The sequence below is a fragment of the Pseudochaenichthys georgianus genome, chromosome 7 (assembly GCF_902827115.2).
Source record: "Pseudochaenichthys georgianus chromosome 7, fPseGeo1.2, whole genome shotgun sequence".
NCBI classification, from domain to species: Eukaryota; Metazoa; Chordata; class Actinopteri; order Perciformes; family Channichthyidae; genus Pseudochaenichthys; species Pseudochaenichthys georgianus.
The window spans coordinates 4,560,177-4,578,523 of record NC_047509.1 but is presented as its reverse complement, the minus strand read 5'-3'; the positions used below and the strand labels follow the sequence as shown (position 1 = coordinate 4,578,523).

Below are 18,347 nucleotides of genomic sequence, written 5' to 3'. Positions count from 1 at the left end.
CCAATTGATTACTAAACTGAAAAATCTGACTTATTTATAGAATACCCATTTATACATGTCAGTTTATTAACTACTTCCAATGTACTGTTGATTTTTTACTGGATCTTTTTAACGAACCTTTCTGAGGAATCCATTTAATATTATAAATATAGATATGACTGACCTGATCTGTGAGATATAAGGCAGACACTGCAGCAAAGTCCTCACTTCACTCTCTCCATCTGAGCAGCCTCTCAGCTCCACTTGTTTCTTCTCTGGTTGGAGTCTCAGCACTTCCAGCAGGATGGAGGTCTTTCTCTGTGAGAGGTCTATGGTCCAGACTGCAGGAGCTGACTGGAGAACAGACTGTAATGATGGAAGGACACTCAGGCCTGTTTCAGTCTCATAGTCCTTTAGGTGGGAGTACAGATCCAGCAGGAAACCACCCTGATATTCTTCATCATCATCATCAGGATCAGATATGTGAGGAAGAGGGAATGTTGGATATGTGCACACTGATGATAAAAGCTCCAGTGTCTTCTCTCCTGTCTGCCGCTCTCTCTCTGCTGCTGCACAGAACAGAGTCCCAAAGAACTTGACTCCACCTGAGTCTCTCAAACAGCAACTGGAACGAGAATTGAACAGTTTGTTATCAGACGATGTCAACAGCAGAGAAAGACTCTGATAGGGAGTGTTTCTGCTAAATGTCTACAAATACCTGCCATTGAGCAAAACACAATAAAGTCAATCAACCTCACATTGAAGTAACTATGCCGTTAAAAGGATCATATTTGGAAGCTTTCAGTTAATGAACCTTTTCACAACACATGTCATCACTTAGCTCTTCTACTGACTCACAACACAGACACTAATCCTGTTTCTCCAATCACTTCTTATTTGCTTCCCAGCGATTCTGTTCACCTGAGGTGATTTTACTTTGTGAATGAGTTTTGTATGTAAAATAATACTCCCAATATAATAATGTGAAACGTGGAACAACAACATCTAGAGTCACTATCATGTAAAAGAGAACATCATTAAACTGTTGAGATAATACAAATGTGAATTAGAGTTTAGTAACACCTCCCAGAGTTTCCGTTAGCCGGAAATTACCGGACTTTGACCAGTAAAATATGCTGAAGACTGGCAAATCTAAATCTCTCCGGTCAAAATAATGTCCCCTTATGTACGTCGAAGCTTCTTCCCATTCACTTTAAATGGGGTGACGTCAGGCTTTGCCAAACTGCATTGTGGTTCCGTCGCTTCGCTTTGCTCGCTTCAAAAGTTGAGAAAAGTTCAACTTTTCAAGCTTCGACGGAAGCATCAGCCAATCACATCATATGCCAGTACAAGCTCTAGCCAATCAAACCGCGTGTTTGTGTGTCCGGGGCAGGAGATTAATGTGATTGGTTGTTGGTCGCGCTCCAGACACACCCACTGGCAAGCTTCAACTAGCTGGATCTGATCGATATGGACATAAACGCGAGTGAAGTCTAATCTGACGGGAGAGAGCGATCAGCTGCTGCTGACGAGTCGACACGCAGCTCTGCATGATCACCTGCAGCGGTGAGCGGAACAAAACACACACTTCAGGTTAGAATATCACTCGTAGCTATTTTAATTAGCTCTCACGCTACCTGAACTAGTTATAGATATTTTTAGTTTCACTGTCGGGTCACTCATTACTGATCCTCGAGCTGCATGATAGGGAGAGAGAGAGAGCGCTCCGTTTATTATTCCCGTGGTATTGTAAATTACTGAACACTTTTGAATAATGTAGTTAATCTACTATAATTAGTTTGTTTAATATCGAATCATATCAATTTGTTTTAAAGCTCAATAAATAACAAAGAAGACCTTTGACCGGCACTTTTCTCATTTTGTCCAGAAGATTTAAACTTTAACGGACATGTTGACCGGCGGAAACAAATTCTAACGGAAACTCTGGCGCCTCCTCTGTCTCTGACAGTTAAGTTATGATTGTTCATGTGTCTGAAATCTTTATTTAAAGCTCACTATACAGTCTTTAGAAGTTTCATTAGTGTCAGTAAAGTTGAAGCTAGTATCTGTTAAAGAGGCAGATGAATGTAGTATTACTTGTTGTGCCTTTCTATTTTGAATTGCTCTTTGATTAAATTAAAACAGAGATGATTTAAAAAGCTGATAGCAGTTTTATAAGCACATTTATTTATGTTTGTATGTGTCTTTATTTCTGAAGGAGGCATGAGCATGATGCTGTTGCTGTCTCAGAGCTTAAGTTGTCCCATTATGATTCACATCATTTCATTATTCTCAAACTGGTAGAAAACTGTGGTTTTAAATAATGACTGAACTGGGAAATTTTATTCATCTACATCATGTTCAGAAGTGAATGACTATTGTCTCTTTCTGAAACAATCAGATGTCATTCATTTTTGTATTTCTTAAAAGGTCCCATGTCATGCTTTTCCGGTTATCACCCGTCCCCTTGTGTGTTATCAAGGTGTTTCTGCATGTAAACGGTCTGCAGAGTCACAACCCCTCAAAATACACCCTGTAGCGAGTACAACTCTAACACAGAAAATACCTCCCCAAAAGGCCTCATTGGAGATTTCTAATTTTCTTCCTGGTGTAAGGGACTGAGAGGCAGAGTAGTGGGAGACACCTACATTCCCAATAGGTGGCTCCACCCGTTGCCAATTAACAGTATTGGGAGCAGGTGGGGAGACCTCACACCTGGTGCTAATCACTCCCTCAAGGGAGACAAAAGCACCTAGAGTTGCTCAGTTGTGTGTGGCACATGGAGGGAGCAGGAGACTCCCAGACTGAGGAAACAGTTTGTAAGCTGGCAAGTCGGTTAGCGGCCCGGCTACGTTAGCCTTTCTATCGTAAAAGGTATTTTTTAGTTGAACAGCAATAAAGCCTCTTTTTTGATTTGAACACTGCCTCTGTCGTGACTGCTTCACTACCACTTTTCCCTTTATCTGCCCCGGCCTGTTACACTGGTGGAGAATTCGAGCCTAAGGACTCTAGTGGTGGTGTTGCAGTTAGTGTATTTCGGTTTCAAGATGGAGGATGTACTAAGGGAGTTGGTGCGTATTTCTACTGAGCAGCAGACTCTGCAACGGCAGATGATACAGGAGCAGCAGAAACAGAATGCGCTTCTCCATGTGGAGGTAAAAAAATGCCTAACAGCAGCCTCTCCTACCCAGAGGGAAACAACCGTACAGCCTAACCCAGGTCGATTCATCCCCAAAATGATGGAGAGTGATGAGATAGAGACGTACTTAACAGCCTTTGAGCGCACTGCTGAAAGAGAGGGCTGGCCAAGGGATTCCTGGGCTGATCTGGTTGGACCATTCCTCCTGGGCCCGGCACAGCAAGCTTACTTCGACCTCCCTCCTGACCAAGCAAAGGTCTACGTCGTCTTGAAGAGGGAAATCCTGGCGAGGTATGGCTACAGCTTAGCAGCTAGAGCCCAGCGGTTCCATGACTGGAAATACAAGCCAGAGTTGTCAGCCAGGGCCCAGATGTATGACCTAGGCCGGGTAACCAGAGCCTGGCTGACCTGTGACCCCGAAAAGTTGGGTGTTTTAGAGAGGATAATGATGGACAAATATATTCGGTCTCTGCCCTATGAGACCAAGAAAATGTCAAGCCAGCAGAATCCAGCCAGTCTGGATGAGTTGGTTGACGTAGTGGAGAGCCACATGGTCACAGCGGACCTGCTTAAGTCCACACGACCAGACACCGAGTGGGGCCGGAAAGCCAGTGGGGAAGCATCACGGACTAGACGGGCACGAGAACCGCGATGGGAACCCGAAGAGGTAAGGCGACGACAGTCCTACCTGCCAGAGGGCCAACCGCGTTGCTACCAGTGTGGGGAGATAGGCCACATTGCCCGGGATTGCCCAGGGAAGGATGAGCTAATGCCGACCGCCCACTCATCTGGTGCAAGGCCCTGCCACCTTCTTGACTCTTGCTGGGTACAGGAAAGCTCCCTGGCTCAAATGATACCAGTCAAGGTAAATGGAAAAGATGCAGAGGCGCTAGTGGACTCAGGAAGTGTGGTGTCCCTCATTCAACCCCACCTCCTCGACCATTTGCCATCTGAAGAGACTGTGGCCGTCTCCTGTGTCCATGGGGACACTAAATTATACCCCACTTGCCTCATCCACCTTACCACAGTTAAAGGCAGCTGTGAGCTGAAAGTGGGGGTGGTTCCTTCCCTACCAGTCCCAGTCTTGGTGGGGCGAGACTGCCCACTATACAAGCGCCTGCGGCACCAGAGGGAGGGGAGGCCCAAAAATCCCAGGCGTGCCAAAGGAAAGCGAGAGAAAGGACAAATTGCCACCCCGGGTACGTCTCCTCAGCAGTTCCCCAAAGTTGTGTGTGCTGTGCCGGAGGAGCAGAGAGGCAACCAATCTTCCAGTGCAGACGAGGCAAATGATAACCCTTTTGTTGCTTTCCCTGGAGACCTAAGCACAGGGGAGGAGGGTGAAGTCACATTGATTCCAAGTTTGAAGGGCCAGTTCGGGACCGCCCAGATGGAAGACCCCAATCTGCTGCATGCACGCAGCAATGTTACGGAAATAGAGGGAAAACCTGTTCCAGGAGTAGGTGAGCTTACATGTCCTCATTTCCTCATCAAAAATAATCTGTTATACTATGCCAAAGAGGTTGAAGGTCAGCGAAGAGACTTGTTGGTTGTCCCAAAACAATATGTGTCCACAGTGTTGCATCTGGCTCACAGCCATGTCCTAGGGGCCCACCTAGGGGTTGAGAAGACAAGGCAGCGGATTGGGAGCCGGTTCCACTGGCCAGGGGTGGTAAGAGCTATAGAGGATTATTGCCGCACCTGTGTTGAATGTCAAAGATGAGTCCCAAGCCACACTTTAAAAATCCCCTAATACCTCTACTGATAATCGATGTACCGTTTTCTCGCATTGCCATGGACTTAGTGGGACCGCTGGTGAAGTCTGCCAGGGGACATCAGTATATTCTTGTGATCCTTGACTATGCAACCAGGTACCCGGAGGCCATTCCCTTGAGGAACATGACAACGAGAGTGATTGCACGGGAGCGGCTTCACCTGTTCAGCCAAGTTGGGATTCCTAAAGAGATACTAACAGACCAAGGCACTCCCTTCATGTCCAAGATAATGAAGGATCTCTGCAGGCTATTCAAGGTAAAGCAGCTTCGTACATCTGTCTACCATCCTCAGACAGACGGATTGGTAGAACGCTTTAACAAGACATTGAAATCCATGTTAAAGAAGGTTGTTGACAAGGATGGTCGTAACTGGGACCAGCTTCTGCCCTATGTCCTGTTTTCAATCAGGGAAGTTCCACAGGCTTCAACCGGTTTCTCCCCCTTCGAGCTGCTGTATGGCCGACAGCCCAGAGGACTTCTCGACATCGCGAAGGAAGCCTGGGAGGAGCAACCAAGCCCCCATCGGAGCCTGATTGAGCATGTAGAGACGATGCAGACGCATATGAAAGATGTTTGGCCCATGGTCAAAGAGCACATGGCTCAAGCCCAAGAAGCCCAGAGGAAAGTGTATAACAGAGGTGCCCAACCGCGTGAGTTCCTGCCCGGGGATAAAGTGCTTCTCCTGGTCCCCACCACAGAACACAGATTCCTGGCATCGTGGCAAGGTCCCTATGAAGTGGTAGAGAAGGTGGGACCAGTCAACTACAAGGTACGTCAACCTGGCCGTCGCAAACCATCCCAAATATACCATGTTAACCTGTTAAAGAAACGGTACGCCCGAGAGGCACTGCTGTGTTGTGGTTCCCCGGTTGTGTCACCTTCTTCTCCCGACCAGGAGGTGGCCGAAGTGGAATACGGTCCAGGGCTATCCAAATCTCAGTTACAACAAACCAAGGAACTGGTTCAGCAGACTTTGGACGTGTTCTCACTACGACCTGGACGCACAACGATGGTGGAACATCAAATCCACACAGAGCCTGGCCAAAAGGTAAAGATGCGGCCCTACCGGGTGCCGGAGGCAAGACGGGCAGCCATTGAGCAAGAAGTGCAGAAAATGCTGGCTATGGGGGTGATTGAAGAATCTCACAGTGAGTGGACCAGCCCTGTCATTCTGGTTCCTAAGCCCGACAAAACCAACAGGTTCTGTAATGATTTCAGAAAATTGAATGAAATCTCCAAGTTTGATGCGTATCCTATGCCCAGGATAGATGAGCTGATTGACCGGCTTGGGGAAGCCAGATATATCAGCACTCTGGACTTGACGAAAGGGTATTGGCAGGTCCCACTTGAAGCAGCCTCAAGAGAGAAGACGGCCTTCGCCACCCCCACAGGGCTGTACCAATATACTGTGCTTCCCTTCGGGCTTCATGGAGCACCAGCCATATTCCAGAGACTGATGGACAAGGTTCTGAGGCCACATCGTGAGTATGCAGCTGCCTATTTGGATGACGTTGTGATCCACAGTGACTCATGGGATAGCCATCTCATAAGGCTTGCAGCAGTGCTGGAATCTCTCCGAAGGGCGGTCTTGACAGCCAATCCAAGAAAATGCAAGCTTGGACTGGAGGAAGCCGAGTATCTGGGCTTCACCATTGGGCGGGGCAACGTTAGACCACAAGAAAGGAAGGTTCAGGCGATCCAGGACTGGCCACGGCCGTCAACAAAGAAACAGGTGAAAACCTTCTTGGGTCTGACGTCCTACTATTGCCGTTTCATCCCAAACTTCTCCACAATAGCCTCTCCCCTTACAGACCTGACCAGAGACTCACAGCCGCTAATGGTCAAGTGGACAGGAGAGGCTGAACACGCCTTTGAGGGACTTAAGAGGGCTCTCTGCGCACGGCCGGTGTTGGTGACCCCAGACTTCAGCCGGGGGATGATTGTGCAGACGGATGCGTCAGAGGTGGGCATAGGAGCAGTACTATCCCAGGAGGTTCACGGTGAGGAACACCCAGTCATGTACATCAGCCGGAAGCTGAACACAAGGGAACAAGGGTATGCTACTGTGGAGAAAGAAGGCCTAGCAATAAAATGGGCGCTTGAGCGCCTCCGGTATTACCTCTTGGGACGACACTTCACTCTGGTAACTGATCATGCCCCACTGATCTGGATGGCAAATAAAAAAGACACAAATACTAAAGTAGGAAGGTGGTTTGTCTCACTACAAGAGTTTAACTTCTCTATCATCCACAGAGCCGGAGCTAAGCATGGGAATGCAGATGCTCTGTCCCGTAGAGATGCCCTGTGGACCATGGTCACCTCTCCTCGGCCAGAACTGAAGGGGGGGGTGTAAGGGACTGAGAGGCAGAGTAGTGGGAGACACCTACATTCCCAATAGGTGGCTCCACCCGCTGCCAATTAACAGTATTGGGAGCTGGGGAGACCTCACACCTGGTGCTAATCACTCCCTCAAGGGAGACAAAAGCACCTAGAGTTGCTCAGTTGTGTGTGGCACATGGAGGGAGCAGGAGACTCCCAGACTGAGGAAACAGTTTGTAAGCTGGCAAGTCGGTTAGCGGCCCGGCTACGTTAGCCTTTCTATCGTAAAAGGTATTTTTTAGTTGAACAGCAATAAAGCCTCTTTTTTATTTGAACACTGCCTCTGTCGTGACTGCTTCACTACCACTTTTCCCTTTATCTGCCCCGGCCTGTTACACTGGGTATCACTATGTAGGGATACCCAGTAGCCCACGCCAAGAGCTATGGCCGCACCCTCTGCCAGCCTTTCACGAAACAAAGCTTCCTAAACCTTTTCAGCGATTCATGCCGGATATGTACAGCGTAGGGCACTGAAGAACGATGCTGTTCCTACTTTGTTTGGACCAGCGGGAGATTCGGGTACACAACCTGTAAGTATTCATTGTTGTTTGTGTATTTATGATGTTTAAAACAACAAGGTATCTACCACGACTGTTAAATGGGTAAACGTTTTTCTGACTACTACGTTGGGATCGCGGAGAAATTCTCTCAGCAGACCCATTCTCACAGCGTTATAAACCTTTTTCTTTCTCAATATCAAGCCACACTTATTGTTTTTACTTCGGCTGTGAGTGTTTGTGTGTGCTCAGGATGAGTTTCGCTTGTTCTAGCTGTATCGCAAGCCTGTCCTGCTGCAGCAGTGTGTGTGTGTGTCTGTGTGTGTGCGAGCAGCAACGAGCCTGTCAGCTTCTCGACCAATCAGAGCACACTGGGCTCACAGGGATGGGCAGCCGTTTAGGACAGAGAGTGAATACCGGTGAATAAAAATACTATACAGAGATGCTATACGAGAAACCAATTGAGTTTTGGAAAATTGCACAATATAAATCTATTTAGTAGACCTTCAACAATGGAATTGTGATCAGTAGAAATGGCCATGGCATGGGACCTTTTAAGAAACCCACATAGAAAAATCAATATCATAAAATAAACAGTATGTGCCACCAACCTGAGCTGTGAGATATAAGGCAGACACTGCAGCAAAGTCCTCACTTCACTCTCTCCATCTGAGCAGCCTCTCAAGCTCCACTTGTTTCTTCTCTGGTTGGAGTCTCAGCACTTCCAGCAGGTTGGGAGGTCTTTCTCTTGAGAGGTCTATGGTCCAGACTGCAAGGAGCTGACTGGAGAACAGACTGTAATGATGGAAGGACACTCAGACCTGTTTCAGTCTCATAGTCCTTCAGGTGGGAGGTACAGATCCAGCAGGAAACCACCCTGATATTCTTCATCATCAATCAGGATCAGTTATGTGAGGAAGAGGGAATGTTGATATGTGCACACTGATGATAACAGCTCCAGTGTCTTCTCTCCTGTCTGCCGCTCTCTCTCTGCTGCTGCACAGAACAGAGTCCCAAAGAACTCTGACTCCACCTGAGTCTCCAAAACAGCAAACTGGAACGAGAATTGACAGTTTGTTATCAGACGAGTGTCAACAGCAGAGAAAGACTCTGATAGGGAGTGTTCTGCTAAATGTCTACAATAACCTGCCATTGAGCAAAACACAGTAAAGTCAATCAACCTCATATTGAGAGTAACTATGCCGTTAAAAGGATCATATTGGAAGCTTTCAGTAAATGACCTTTTCACAACACGTGTCATCACTTAGCTCTTCTACTGACTCACAACACAGACACTAATCCTGTTTCTCCAATCACTTCTTATTTGCTTCCCAGCGATTCTGTTCACCTGAAGGTGATTTTACTTTGTGAATGAGTTTTGTATGTAAAATGATACTCCCAATATATAATGTGAAACGTGAACAACAACATCTAGAGTCACTATCATGTAGAAGAGAACATCATTAAACTGTTGAGATAATACAAATGTGAATTAGAAATTTAGTAACACCTCCTCTGTCGCTGATGACTATAAGTTATGATTGTTCATGTGTCTGAAATCTTTATTTTATGCTCACTATACAGTCTTTAGAAGTTTCATTAGTGTCAAGTAAAGTTTAATCTAGTAGCTGTTAAAGAGGTAGATGAATGTAGTATTACTTGTTATACCTTTATTTTGATTGTGCTCTTTGATTAAATTAAAAGAGATGCACCCTCTTCTATCTGTACAATAACATTTGTTTTGGTTACAGCTGATTATTGATAAGCTGCAGAGATGATTTAAAAAGCTGATAGCAGTTTTATCAGCACATTTATTTATGTTTGTATGTGTCTTTATTTCTGAAGGAGGCAATGAGCATGATGCTGTTGCTGTCTCAGAGCTTAAGTTGCTCTCATTATGATTCACATCATTTCATTATTCTCTAACTGGTAGAAGACTGTGGTTTAAAATAATGACTGAACTGGGAAATGTTATTCATCTACATCAGGTTCAGAAGGGAAGGACTATAGTCTCTTCCTGAAACACTGCCTATAATCAGATGTCATTAATTTTGTATTTCTTAAGAAATCCACGAAGAAAAATCAACATCATAAAATAAACAGTAATGGTCCCACCAACCTGAGCTGTGAGATGAAAGGCAGACACTGCAGCAAGGTCCTCACTTCACTCATCTCCTCTGAGCAGCCTCTCAGCTCCACTTGTTTCTTCTCTGGTTGGAGTCTCAGCACTTCCAGCAGGATGGGAGGTCTTTCTCTGTGAGAGGTCTATGAACCAGACTGCAGGAGCTGACTGAGAAACAGAGTGTAATTGATGGGAAGGACACTCAAGGGCCGTTCAGTCAGTCTCATAGTGTCCTTCAGGTGGGAGTACAGATCCAGCAGGAAACCACCCTGATTTCTTATACTTCAATCAATCATCAGGATCAGATATGTGAGTGAAAGAGGGAAATGGTGGATATGTGCACACTGATGATAGACAGCTCCAGTGTCTTCTCTCCTGTCTGCCGCTCTCGGTCTCGGCTGCTGCAGCAAACAGAGTCCCAAAGAACTTGACTGTCCCCTGAGACTCTCAAACAGCAACTAGGAACGAGAATTGGAAACAGTTTGTTATCAGATGTACGAGTTCAACAGCAGAGAAAGACTCTGATAGGGGAGTGTTGTCGTCTGCTAAATGCTACAAATACCATGCCTTGAGCAAACACAGTGAAAGTCAATCAACCTCATATTGAAGTAACTATGCCGGTTAAAAGGATCATATTTGGAAGCTTTCAGTAAATGAACCTTTTCACAACACATGTCATCACTTAGCTCTCTAACTTACTGACTCACAACACGACACTAATCCTGTTTCTCCAATCACTTCTTATTTGCTTCCCAGCGATTCTGTTCACCTGAGGTGATTTACTTTGTGAATGAGTTTTGCATGTAAAATGATACTCCCAATATAATAATGTAAAACGTGGAACAACAACATCTAGAGTCCCTTATCATGTAGAAGAAATCACATCCAGGGCTCAACGCTAACTTTTAAAAATGGTTGCCAGGCTGGCAACCAGGCATCAGGTTTTGGTTGCCAAACTGAAAATACGGTTGCCATTTCATTTTTTATAGAAGGGATTATGTTTGTATGCCAATATTTTCATATGGTAAAGTTTCGTTTAGCACTTTTATTTTGGTAGTAATAAGATCGGGACTCTTATTTTGAAGGAACTTTTACCTGAAGTGAATGGACAACGGAGCAGAATGTACTTATATATTTCGCCTTTCAAGACTTAACACATTTCCTCTTTGCTTTTTGTTCGGGTTCATCTTGCGCTTTATCAGTTGAATCACTTGAACATTCGTTTGAGATGTTGACGGGTTGGCCGAACGTTTTACCCCACAGTCAAACAACTTAATTTGCTTCGCCATTTTTTGTAAAACAAACACACGGCACACCGTGCACGCGAGTAAACGTGCATCGCTTTCTGGTTCCGTAATCACACCAATGCACGTGCAACTTAAGTATCAGGTTCCGAATGATTAAATATCACTCTTAATACAACAAATAATTAACATTCATCTATTTTGGGGTGCACATTTAGCTGTTTGCTGTCCTTATTTCTTTATGTTAAAAAATGGTTGCTGGTTTTTTCTGAATGGTTGCCAATGGCAACCTGGCAACCGTTACTGTCGAGCCCTGCATCATTAAACTCTTCACTTTGCTCCTGAGATATACAAATGTGAATTAGAGTTTAGTCACTCCTCTGTCTCGTATACCTCATTCACACCAACGGTGTTTCAGGGCCGGTTCGGAGCTGGCTTGAAAAGCACTGGGTTTTCCTGTTCACACACCAGAGCGGAGCAGCCTCTGATGCCCCTTTCACACCAGCGCCTTTTCAGCTCCGGCTCGGAGCTAGAGCCTGAAAAGCGCCGGGTTTTCCTGTTCACACCGCAGCACGGCGCCGGCTCTTAGCTCCGGAATCCGCTTCATTTCCAGCTCCAAAAAAATTGTCGGTCCAGAGGCAAGAGCTTCGGAGCTAAGGGCGACGTCGCTTACGTCGAGGCGTGCAGGAAACTAAACCCCCTCCCTGAAATGGGTCGACTGTTATGCCTGCCTACAAGCAGTAGTGCCTATAAAACACACTTTATAAAGTCAGGCAACACTAACCAGGCTTCGTGTGATGCTGTTTATTTTACCTTACTTTGACCATCCGTTCACTGCTATCGATCATTGTGGAGGGAGGTGTTGTTTTGTATTATTGCAGCTATCGGATGCAAGTAGTCAGTTTAGCTTCAGTTGCTATGCCAACATCACCGTTTATACCAGAGAAACTTTCATAACAGCGTTGTGATACCAAACAGTGTCAATTCAGACTGACACACATTCACTTAGGCTAAGGGGAACTGGGGATATGCATCAGCTCTTGTGTGAGTCGGCAGTGAATACTTTAGAGCGGCCGCTGCAGTGTGAGCTAACCGGGAGCTAACGGGAGAATAAACTCCCGTGGAAGAGCAGCCAGCACTGCAGCGGTCGGTAGATGCGCAGAAACACATTAATAAACAATGAACCACGGCACTCTGGAGCAAAGTATAAGGTTGGAGAAGTCGTTATTCAATTTATTCTGGCTTCGTGTGATTAAAAGCAACACGATCATCGACCCGACGCAGTTTGTTGTTGTTGTGTTGTGAGCGCCGTAATGGGTGCCGTTGGGGAGCAAATCAGCGATGTAAACGGTGACGTCATGACGCAGCAGGGGCAGCTCTGGGGCGCCAGTGGGCGGTGTGAACAGAGCGGGAGCTGAAAAGGGAAACCGGAGCTGAACCAGAAAAGCTCCCGCTCGGAGCTATAAAAAAAAGCACTGGTGTGAACAGAATCCTGCAGATGAGGAATAACGTTAGCCTGCAAAGCTAGCTGCAGACAGCTCACCTTCCCCAGCCTCCATGCTGCAGCCCGTCCTGAACGCTGCGTGGAGGAAAGGCTGACTTCCAGTTAATAACCTAGTTCAAGTGGGACTCAGAATGCATTTTAGCGTGCGCTTGGAGAGAGAAGTGGCGTTAGATGTCAAGAAATACACAGACAGCGTCAGAGAGGGCTTCCCACAATGCACCTGTTCAGACCCGTCAAAGATCGTATATTGGAAAGATGGATTTTGGAAAAAACATGAATTCATATTTTGATACAACAGTTCTGGCCTTTTTGTTTTTCCACTATGAAGAGGAAATTCTAATTCCCTTACGAGAAACTGATAAATGAGTCTTGGACAAAGTGTATCTATTTAATAAATTAAAAAAGAATAACAATGTAAAAAATATACAATTGAAAAGCAGGAGCAGAGCAGCTTGATCCTCAGAGGACAAAGAGGTTCTGCTCACAGTCACATTAGAGCAGAGAGAATATCCACCTGGTCCCACCCAACATTTCCTTCAGTCATTATCGAAACATCCCACCATTAACCCATTAAACCCCAGTTCTTTAACCATTTGCAAATCCACCTTTTGCCCTTCCTGAAATGTAAGTCCTCAACATGTCTGTTAAACACATAGGACTAAAAATACAATTTAACCGAGTAAAAGGCAATCAGAGTATAAAACATAATCTATATAAAGTGAAGGAAATCGTGATATGATCCCTTGCAGTTTTTCTAACTTTGCCCACAAGGTATGAACAGTCTGTCATTTTAATGGTAGGTTTATTTGAACAGTGAGAAAGAAAATCAAAAAGCTAATCCAGAAATAGACATTATATAAAAGATAAAAATTGATTTGCATTTAACGGTGGGATAAAGTATTTGATCCCCTTGCAAATTATAATCTGACACGACACACCACACACGAATAATTTAACCGTGTTCAATTAGGAAAATTATAAATATGCGTACCATAAATGAATATCTATAGTACCTTCAGAACAAAAAGTCATGGCCTCTATGTAAACGGATCCCATCATACACAGAGTTAGTATGTAATGATCGTTAGAGATAGATCAGCAGAGATGGGGTTGTTACTAAAAAAAAGTAATATATTACATATTACTCATTACTTTAAAAAAAAGTAATATATGACTTTACTTTGTTACTCTCTACATAAAGTAATGCGTTACTTTACTCGCAGACTGCGGAGGGTGCTTCATTTTTGCGGACGGAGCCTCAAATGCGGCGCACCTACAGTGTAAGCGCACCCCAGTTTTCGCCGCTGCGAGGCTCCACTAGCCTTTCTTCAGACAAACTCAAAATAATGGGCATACCTCCACCCCTCGAAAGTTATCGCTGTTGACCCACTGCATGTGGACACGCAAAACGCGCAAATGTTACGTAAATATAAACCTGCGGCGTAAATCCCTCTTGTGGGTTACTTTGTAACGTGTTACACCCAACTCTGTAGATCAGTTATTCCCTGATTGTCAGATTCCACCCACACTGATGGAGGGTCACCATATTTCAAACGTCTTGTATTTCACAAAGGATGTCCTGGACACAATTTTGTTCCCGAACAGTCTAGAAAAATACAAAAGCAGAGAGCACAGACATCAGTCAGACAGAACAATACGTTGAATAGCAGTTTTATAATGATAAATGATTCCTCTATTAGCCTACGAGTACAAATGGTGCAGTAATTATGGTTTTCTCACCGCACGGTGTGAATGGAGGGGTTGATGGAGACCAGTTGGAGTAAGAGGTCAGTCGAAGCATCAGTGATGTTGTTGTGGCTCAGACTGTAACACAAACACAAACAGAGGAACTTTTAGTAATGTAATACATCAGCTGGGAAGTATAGGTACAGTCCAAACAACATTATGTTCACTTGTATCTCTCCATTAGTTATGTCACTTTTCTGACACCGCTGTATGACTGCCTGAGTTCTGATTACAGCGTATCTTCAGACTGAAGTTGTACAACAACAGGTTTCAGTCAACAAAGCCCTGAATCAAATGATCAGACACAGAGAGATTCCCACCCCAAACTAATGATGACCTCCACTAAAACCTATTTTCCACATGAACACCTTTGCCACTCACTCGAGGACTTGTACTTTGTGCAGCTGCGCGCTGAGTGTGAGCAGCAGCTGGTCAGTGAGCTGACAGTGACTGAGGTCCAGCTCTGTCATCTCTTCAGAGAAGTCCAGCATCAGGGCCAAGGCTGCACAGGCCCTCTGATCCAGTGAGCTGTGACTGAGGTCCAGCTCTCCCTCCAGGGCTTTGCAGAGGGACACTGCCCGTTCCACTGTGTCCCTCTCACTGTTCACAGGAACCAGGGACACCAGCTGCAGGATGACAGCTTTACTGGCTCTGAACAGGAGAAACAGAGCAAAGAGCAAACTGATGTGATGCAGAAAGATGTATAAAAACAGCTTCTTCTCTAGTTTAAGTGTTAGTGGTCTACCTGAGTTTTACTGTGGGTAAGACAGGAAACAGCAGGTCTAATCCGCTGTCCTGAACCTCACAGTCCTGCAGGATGAGCAGTGTTCCCCGTCTGCTGTGTCTCAGGAAGGTGGAGACGGCCCTGCAGTCTTCAGTCGTGAGACGGAGAGTATCACTCTGATCTTTCTCTGGCAGCTCCACACAGGAGGAGCAGGACAGATCCAGCCTGTGCTGCACAGTCCTGAGCAGAGACTCTGCGGCCCCCGGCTGGGCATCAGAGGCAGCGCAGCCATGGACCATACTCCAGCAGATTCCTGTCAACACTGGGAGAACATGTATTAACAATTAAACAAAGCTTTTATCCATAAAGCTTAATTGACTGAAAAAACGTTTTATATAATTATGTTTCTCATCAACTTGGGTCTTATTGCAGTTTTGTCCTTCATTTCTCTCAGTAATAAGAACATAGTGCATATCACATTAATAATAGATCAAAAAGGTTGGAAACAAATGTCTAGTTAAGAACATGTATGCATGTTTTTATTGCTGTTTGTTTGGCTTTGCAAAAATGTGCCTCTTTAACATTGAAAGATAAGTGGCTGAAAGTGTTGTGCTGTTCCACCCTGCTGTTTCCATTCACTAATATTGGTGTTTGACGGGTGGTAAAGTACAGCTGGGTCGAGATAAATACACGTTTAGAACTATATTTGTCTGACCTGAGCTGAGCAACTTTGTCCAGGTTCAAGAGGATGGACTGTGTTTGCACTGCTGGTATGAGGTCCACAGGAGGTTCAGTTTGACTCCATCACTGTGTGCGAGGGTGTAGAGCAAAGCAACACAGTCCATAGGTGACATCACTCTGCAGGTCAGGTTGATCACATGATCCAAGGACCTCAGTAAACTGGGTATAATGGAACTGGCTCGAGCTTTGTAAATCTCCCCGATAGCAGTCAACACAAAGCTGGGACAGGGACTGAAAGAGTTTTAATGAACACACTTTAGTGAAAGAAGTAACAGCAAAATATATTTAAATGCTAAAACAGGATAAACGACTCTATTGATCACCTTTTAAACACAATCCTGTCCAGGTAGGGAAGCAGACGTGTGATGTTCTCCTGTAAGAAAAGGTTCTTCCTCATGTCCACAGTGAGGGTCTGAGCTGATGGATGCTGCAGTAGAAGGTGGAGAAGCTCCCAGTTCAGAGAGAAGGAGGTCAGGTCTCCTCCTAACTTACTCAAGAAGGACCAGGTCAAGTCCTGGTCCTGGAGTTCATGGAGCAGGGAGAGTAGCTGCTGGACATTATTCTCACTCAGTCTGCAGGAAGAAGTGTATGAATAAATGTCAACATTAATACATCTGCATTAATTATTGTGAGTTTATGAGGCTCCAGAGAGACTGTTACTTGATTTTAAGAGGGCCATCATGGAGCAGCAGTGGTGTGAGACCCAGAGCAGGAACACAGACCTTAGTCAGGTCTAACTGTCTCACTACCCAGTATCTCAGCAGGGAAGCCAAGCTACTGACAACCTTCAACAACACTCTGTGTGATGGTTGGGCGGTCTGAGGGGAGAGAGAAAGCTCTTCAACAGTCACCTGACAGACCACTCCCCATCTCCTCACCCAACCACACAGCAGCAAGGCCATATCGTTAGAAAGCCTGGAAACAAAGAAAGAGAATAGTATCATCATTTACCTTCACCCGTAACTGAACATACAAACTGGACACGATGGCATGATAACAATAAAGAGAAACTGTTTAAATGCGCACTTGAGACTGTGTAGTTGTGTTGTTTGTTTAAAGAGAACAAAGGCTTCCTTGACAGACATCTTTCTGGGATTGAGGATGAGATCCACATTAGAGCCACACAGTTGGAGAACTCTCCCCACAGACAGGCAGGTTTTTCTGGGTAACTCTCCTGATAGCAGCAGGGTGAACCCTGAGAGCCGCAGCAGAGAGGCCAACCTCTCAGCCTCCTCTCTGGGTCTGACAGAGAGGAGCGTACACACTCTCTGGAAGAACTCTGGACCACAGCTGAAACAATATGGATGAACAGTGAGAAGGCAAAGCTCAAGTACAATAAATGCTGCACCGCCAACCATCTTATCTGCAAGGTCTTTAATCAAGAAGGACATTCAAAGAAAATAAATAGTCTAAGTGCACGTGTGGCATTCCATGTGATAAAGCATTGCTCTGTCTGTTGTGCTAATTCATTACTAAACAGAAACATTTCATTTATCTACAGAATACCCGTTTATACATTTCAGTTAATTAACTGCTTCCAATGTGCTGTTGGTCTTTTTAATGAACCTTTCTGAGGAATCCATTTCATATTATAAATATAGAGTCTGACTGACCTGATCTGTGAGATATAAGGCAGACACTGCAGCAAGGTCCTCACTTCACTCTCTTCCTCTGAGCAGCCTGTCAGCTCCACTTGTTTCTTCTCTGGTTGGAGTCTCAGCACTTCCAGCAGGATGGAGGTCTTTCTCTCTGAGAGGTCTGTGATCCAGACTGCAGGAGCTGACTGGAGAACAGACTGTAACGATGGAAGGACACTCAGGCCTGTTTCAGTCTCATAGTCCTTCAGGTGGGAGTACAGATCCAGCAGGAAACCACTCTGATATTCTTCATCACCAACATCATCATATATGTGAGGAAGAGGGAATGTAGGATATGTGCACACTGATGATAACAGCTGCAGTGTCTTCTCTCCTGTCTGCTGCTCTCTCTCTGCTGCTGCACAGAACAGAGTCCCAAAGAGCTGGACTCCACCTGAGTCCAACCTGGAACTGGAACGAGAATTGAACAGTTTGTTATCAGATGATGTCAACAGCAGAGAGAGACTCTGAAAGAGAGCGTTTCTGCTAAATGTCTACAAATACCTGCAAGTGAGCAGAACACAGTAAAGTCAATCAACCTCATATTGAAGTAACTATGCCGTTAAAAGGATCATATTTGGAAGCTTTCAGTTAATGAACCTTTTCACAACACGTGTCATCACTCAGCTCTTCTGCTGACTCACGACACAGACACTAGTCCTGTTCCTCAAATCACTTCTTGTTTGCTTCCCAGGGATTCTGTTCGCCTGAGGGGATTTTACTTTGTGAATGAGTTTTGTATGTAAAATAACTCCCAATATAATAATGTGAAACGTGGAACAACAACATCTAGAGTCACTATCATGTAAAAGAGAACATCATTAAACTGTTGAGATAATACAAATGTGAATTAGAGTTTAGTA

General features: G+C 45.1%; 3 protein-coding genes across 3 annotated transcripts in view; all 3 read right to left on the bottom strand.

Annotated features, from left to right (window-relative positions):
* The window catches only part of LOC117449657 (uncharacterized), a 71,567-nt gene that overhangs the window by 4,318 nt on the left and 48,902 nt on the right, over nucleotides 1-18,347 (bottom strand). The window contains exons 15-19 of the mRNA XM_071203667.1: nucleotides 10,232-10,346; nucleotides 9,930-10,031; nucleotides 8,710-8,820; nucleotides 8,378-8,469; nucleotides 164-604 (exon numbers count right to left, since the gene is read on the bottom strand). Of these exons, the coding sequence (XP_071059768.1) occupies nucleotides 164-604; nucleotides 8,378-8,469; nucleotides 8,710-8,820; nucleotides 9,930-10,031; nucleotides 10,232-10,346 (861 nt within the window). The remainder of the gene's footprint in view (nucleotides 1-163; nucleotides 605-8,377; nucleotides 8,470-8,709; nucleotides 8,821-9,929; nucleotides 10,032-10,231; nucleotides 10,347-18,347) is intronic.
* On the bottom strand, nucleotides 13,827-15,405 carry LOC117448880 (NACHT, LRR and PYD domains-containing protein 14-like). Its single transcript, XM_034086180.2, has 4 exons — nucleotides 15,128-15,405; nucleotides 14,764-15,033; nucleotides 14,377-14,460; nucleotides 13,827-14,242 (listed from the first exon to the last, which is right to left on the bottom strand). Exons 1-4 carry the CDS (start codon nucleotides 15,403-15,405, stop codon nucleotides 14,176-14,178), a joined length of 699 nt encoding a protein of 232 aa, XP_033942071.1. The 3' UTR covers nucleotides 13,827-14,175.
* LOC139434171 (uncharacterized) lies at nucleotides 15,410-17,258 on the bottom strand. Its single transcript, XM_071203704.1, has 5 exons — nucleotides 16,874-17,258; nucleotides 16,508-16,762; nucleotides 16,171-16,419; nucleotides 15,822-16,078; nucleotides 15,410-15,428 (listed from the first exon to the last, which is right to left on the bottom strand). Exons 1-4 carry the CDS (start codon nucleotides 17,236-17,238, stop codon nucleotides 15,847-15,849), a joined length of 1,101 nt encoding a protein of 366 aa, XP_071059805.1. The 5' UTR covers nucleotides 17,239-17,258; the 3' UTR covers nucleotides 15,410-15,428; nucleotides 15,822-15,846.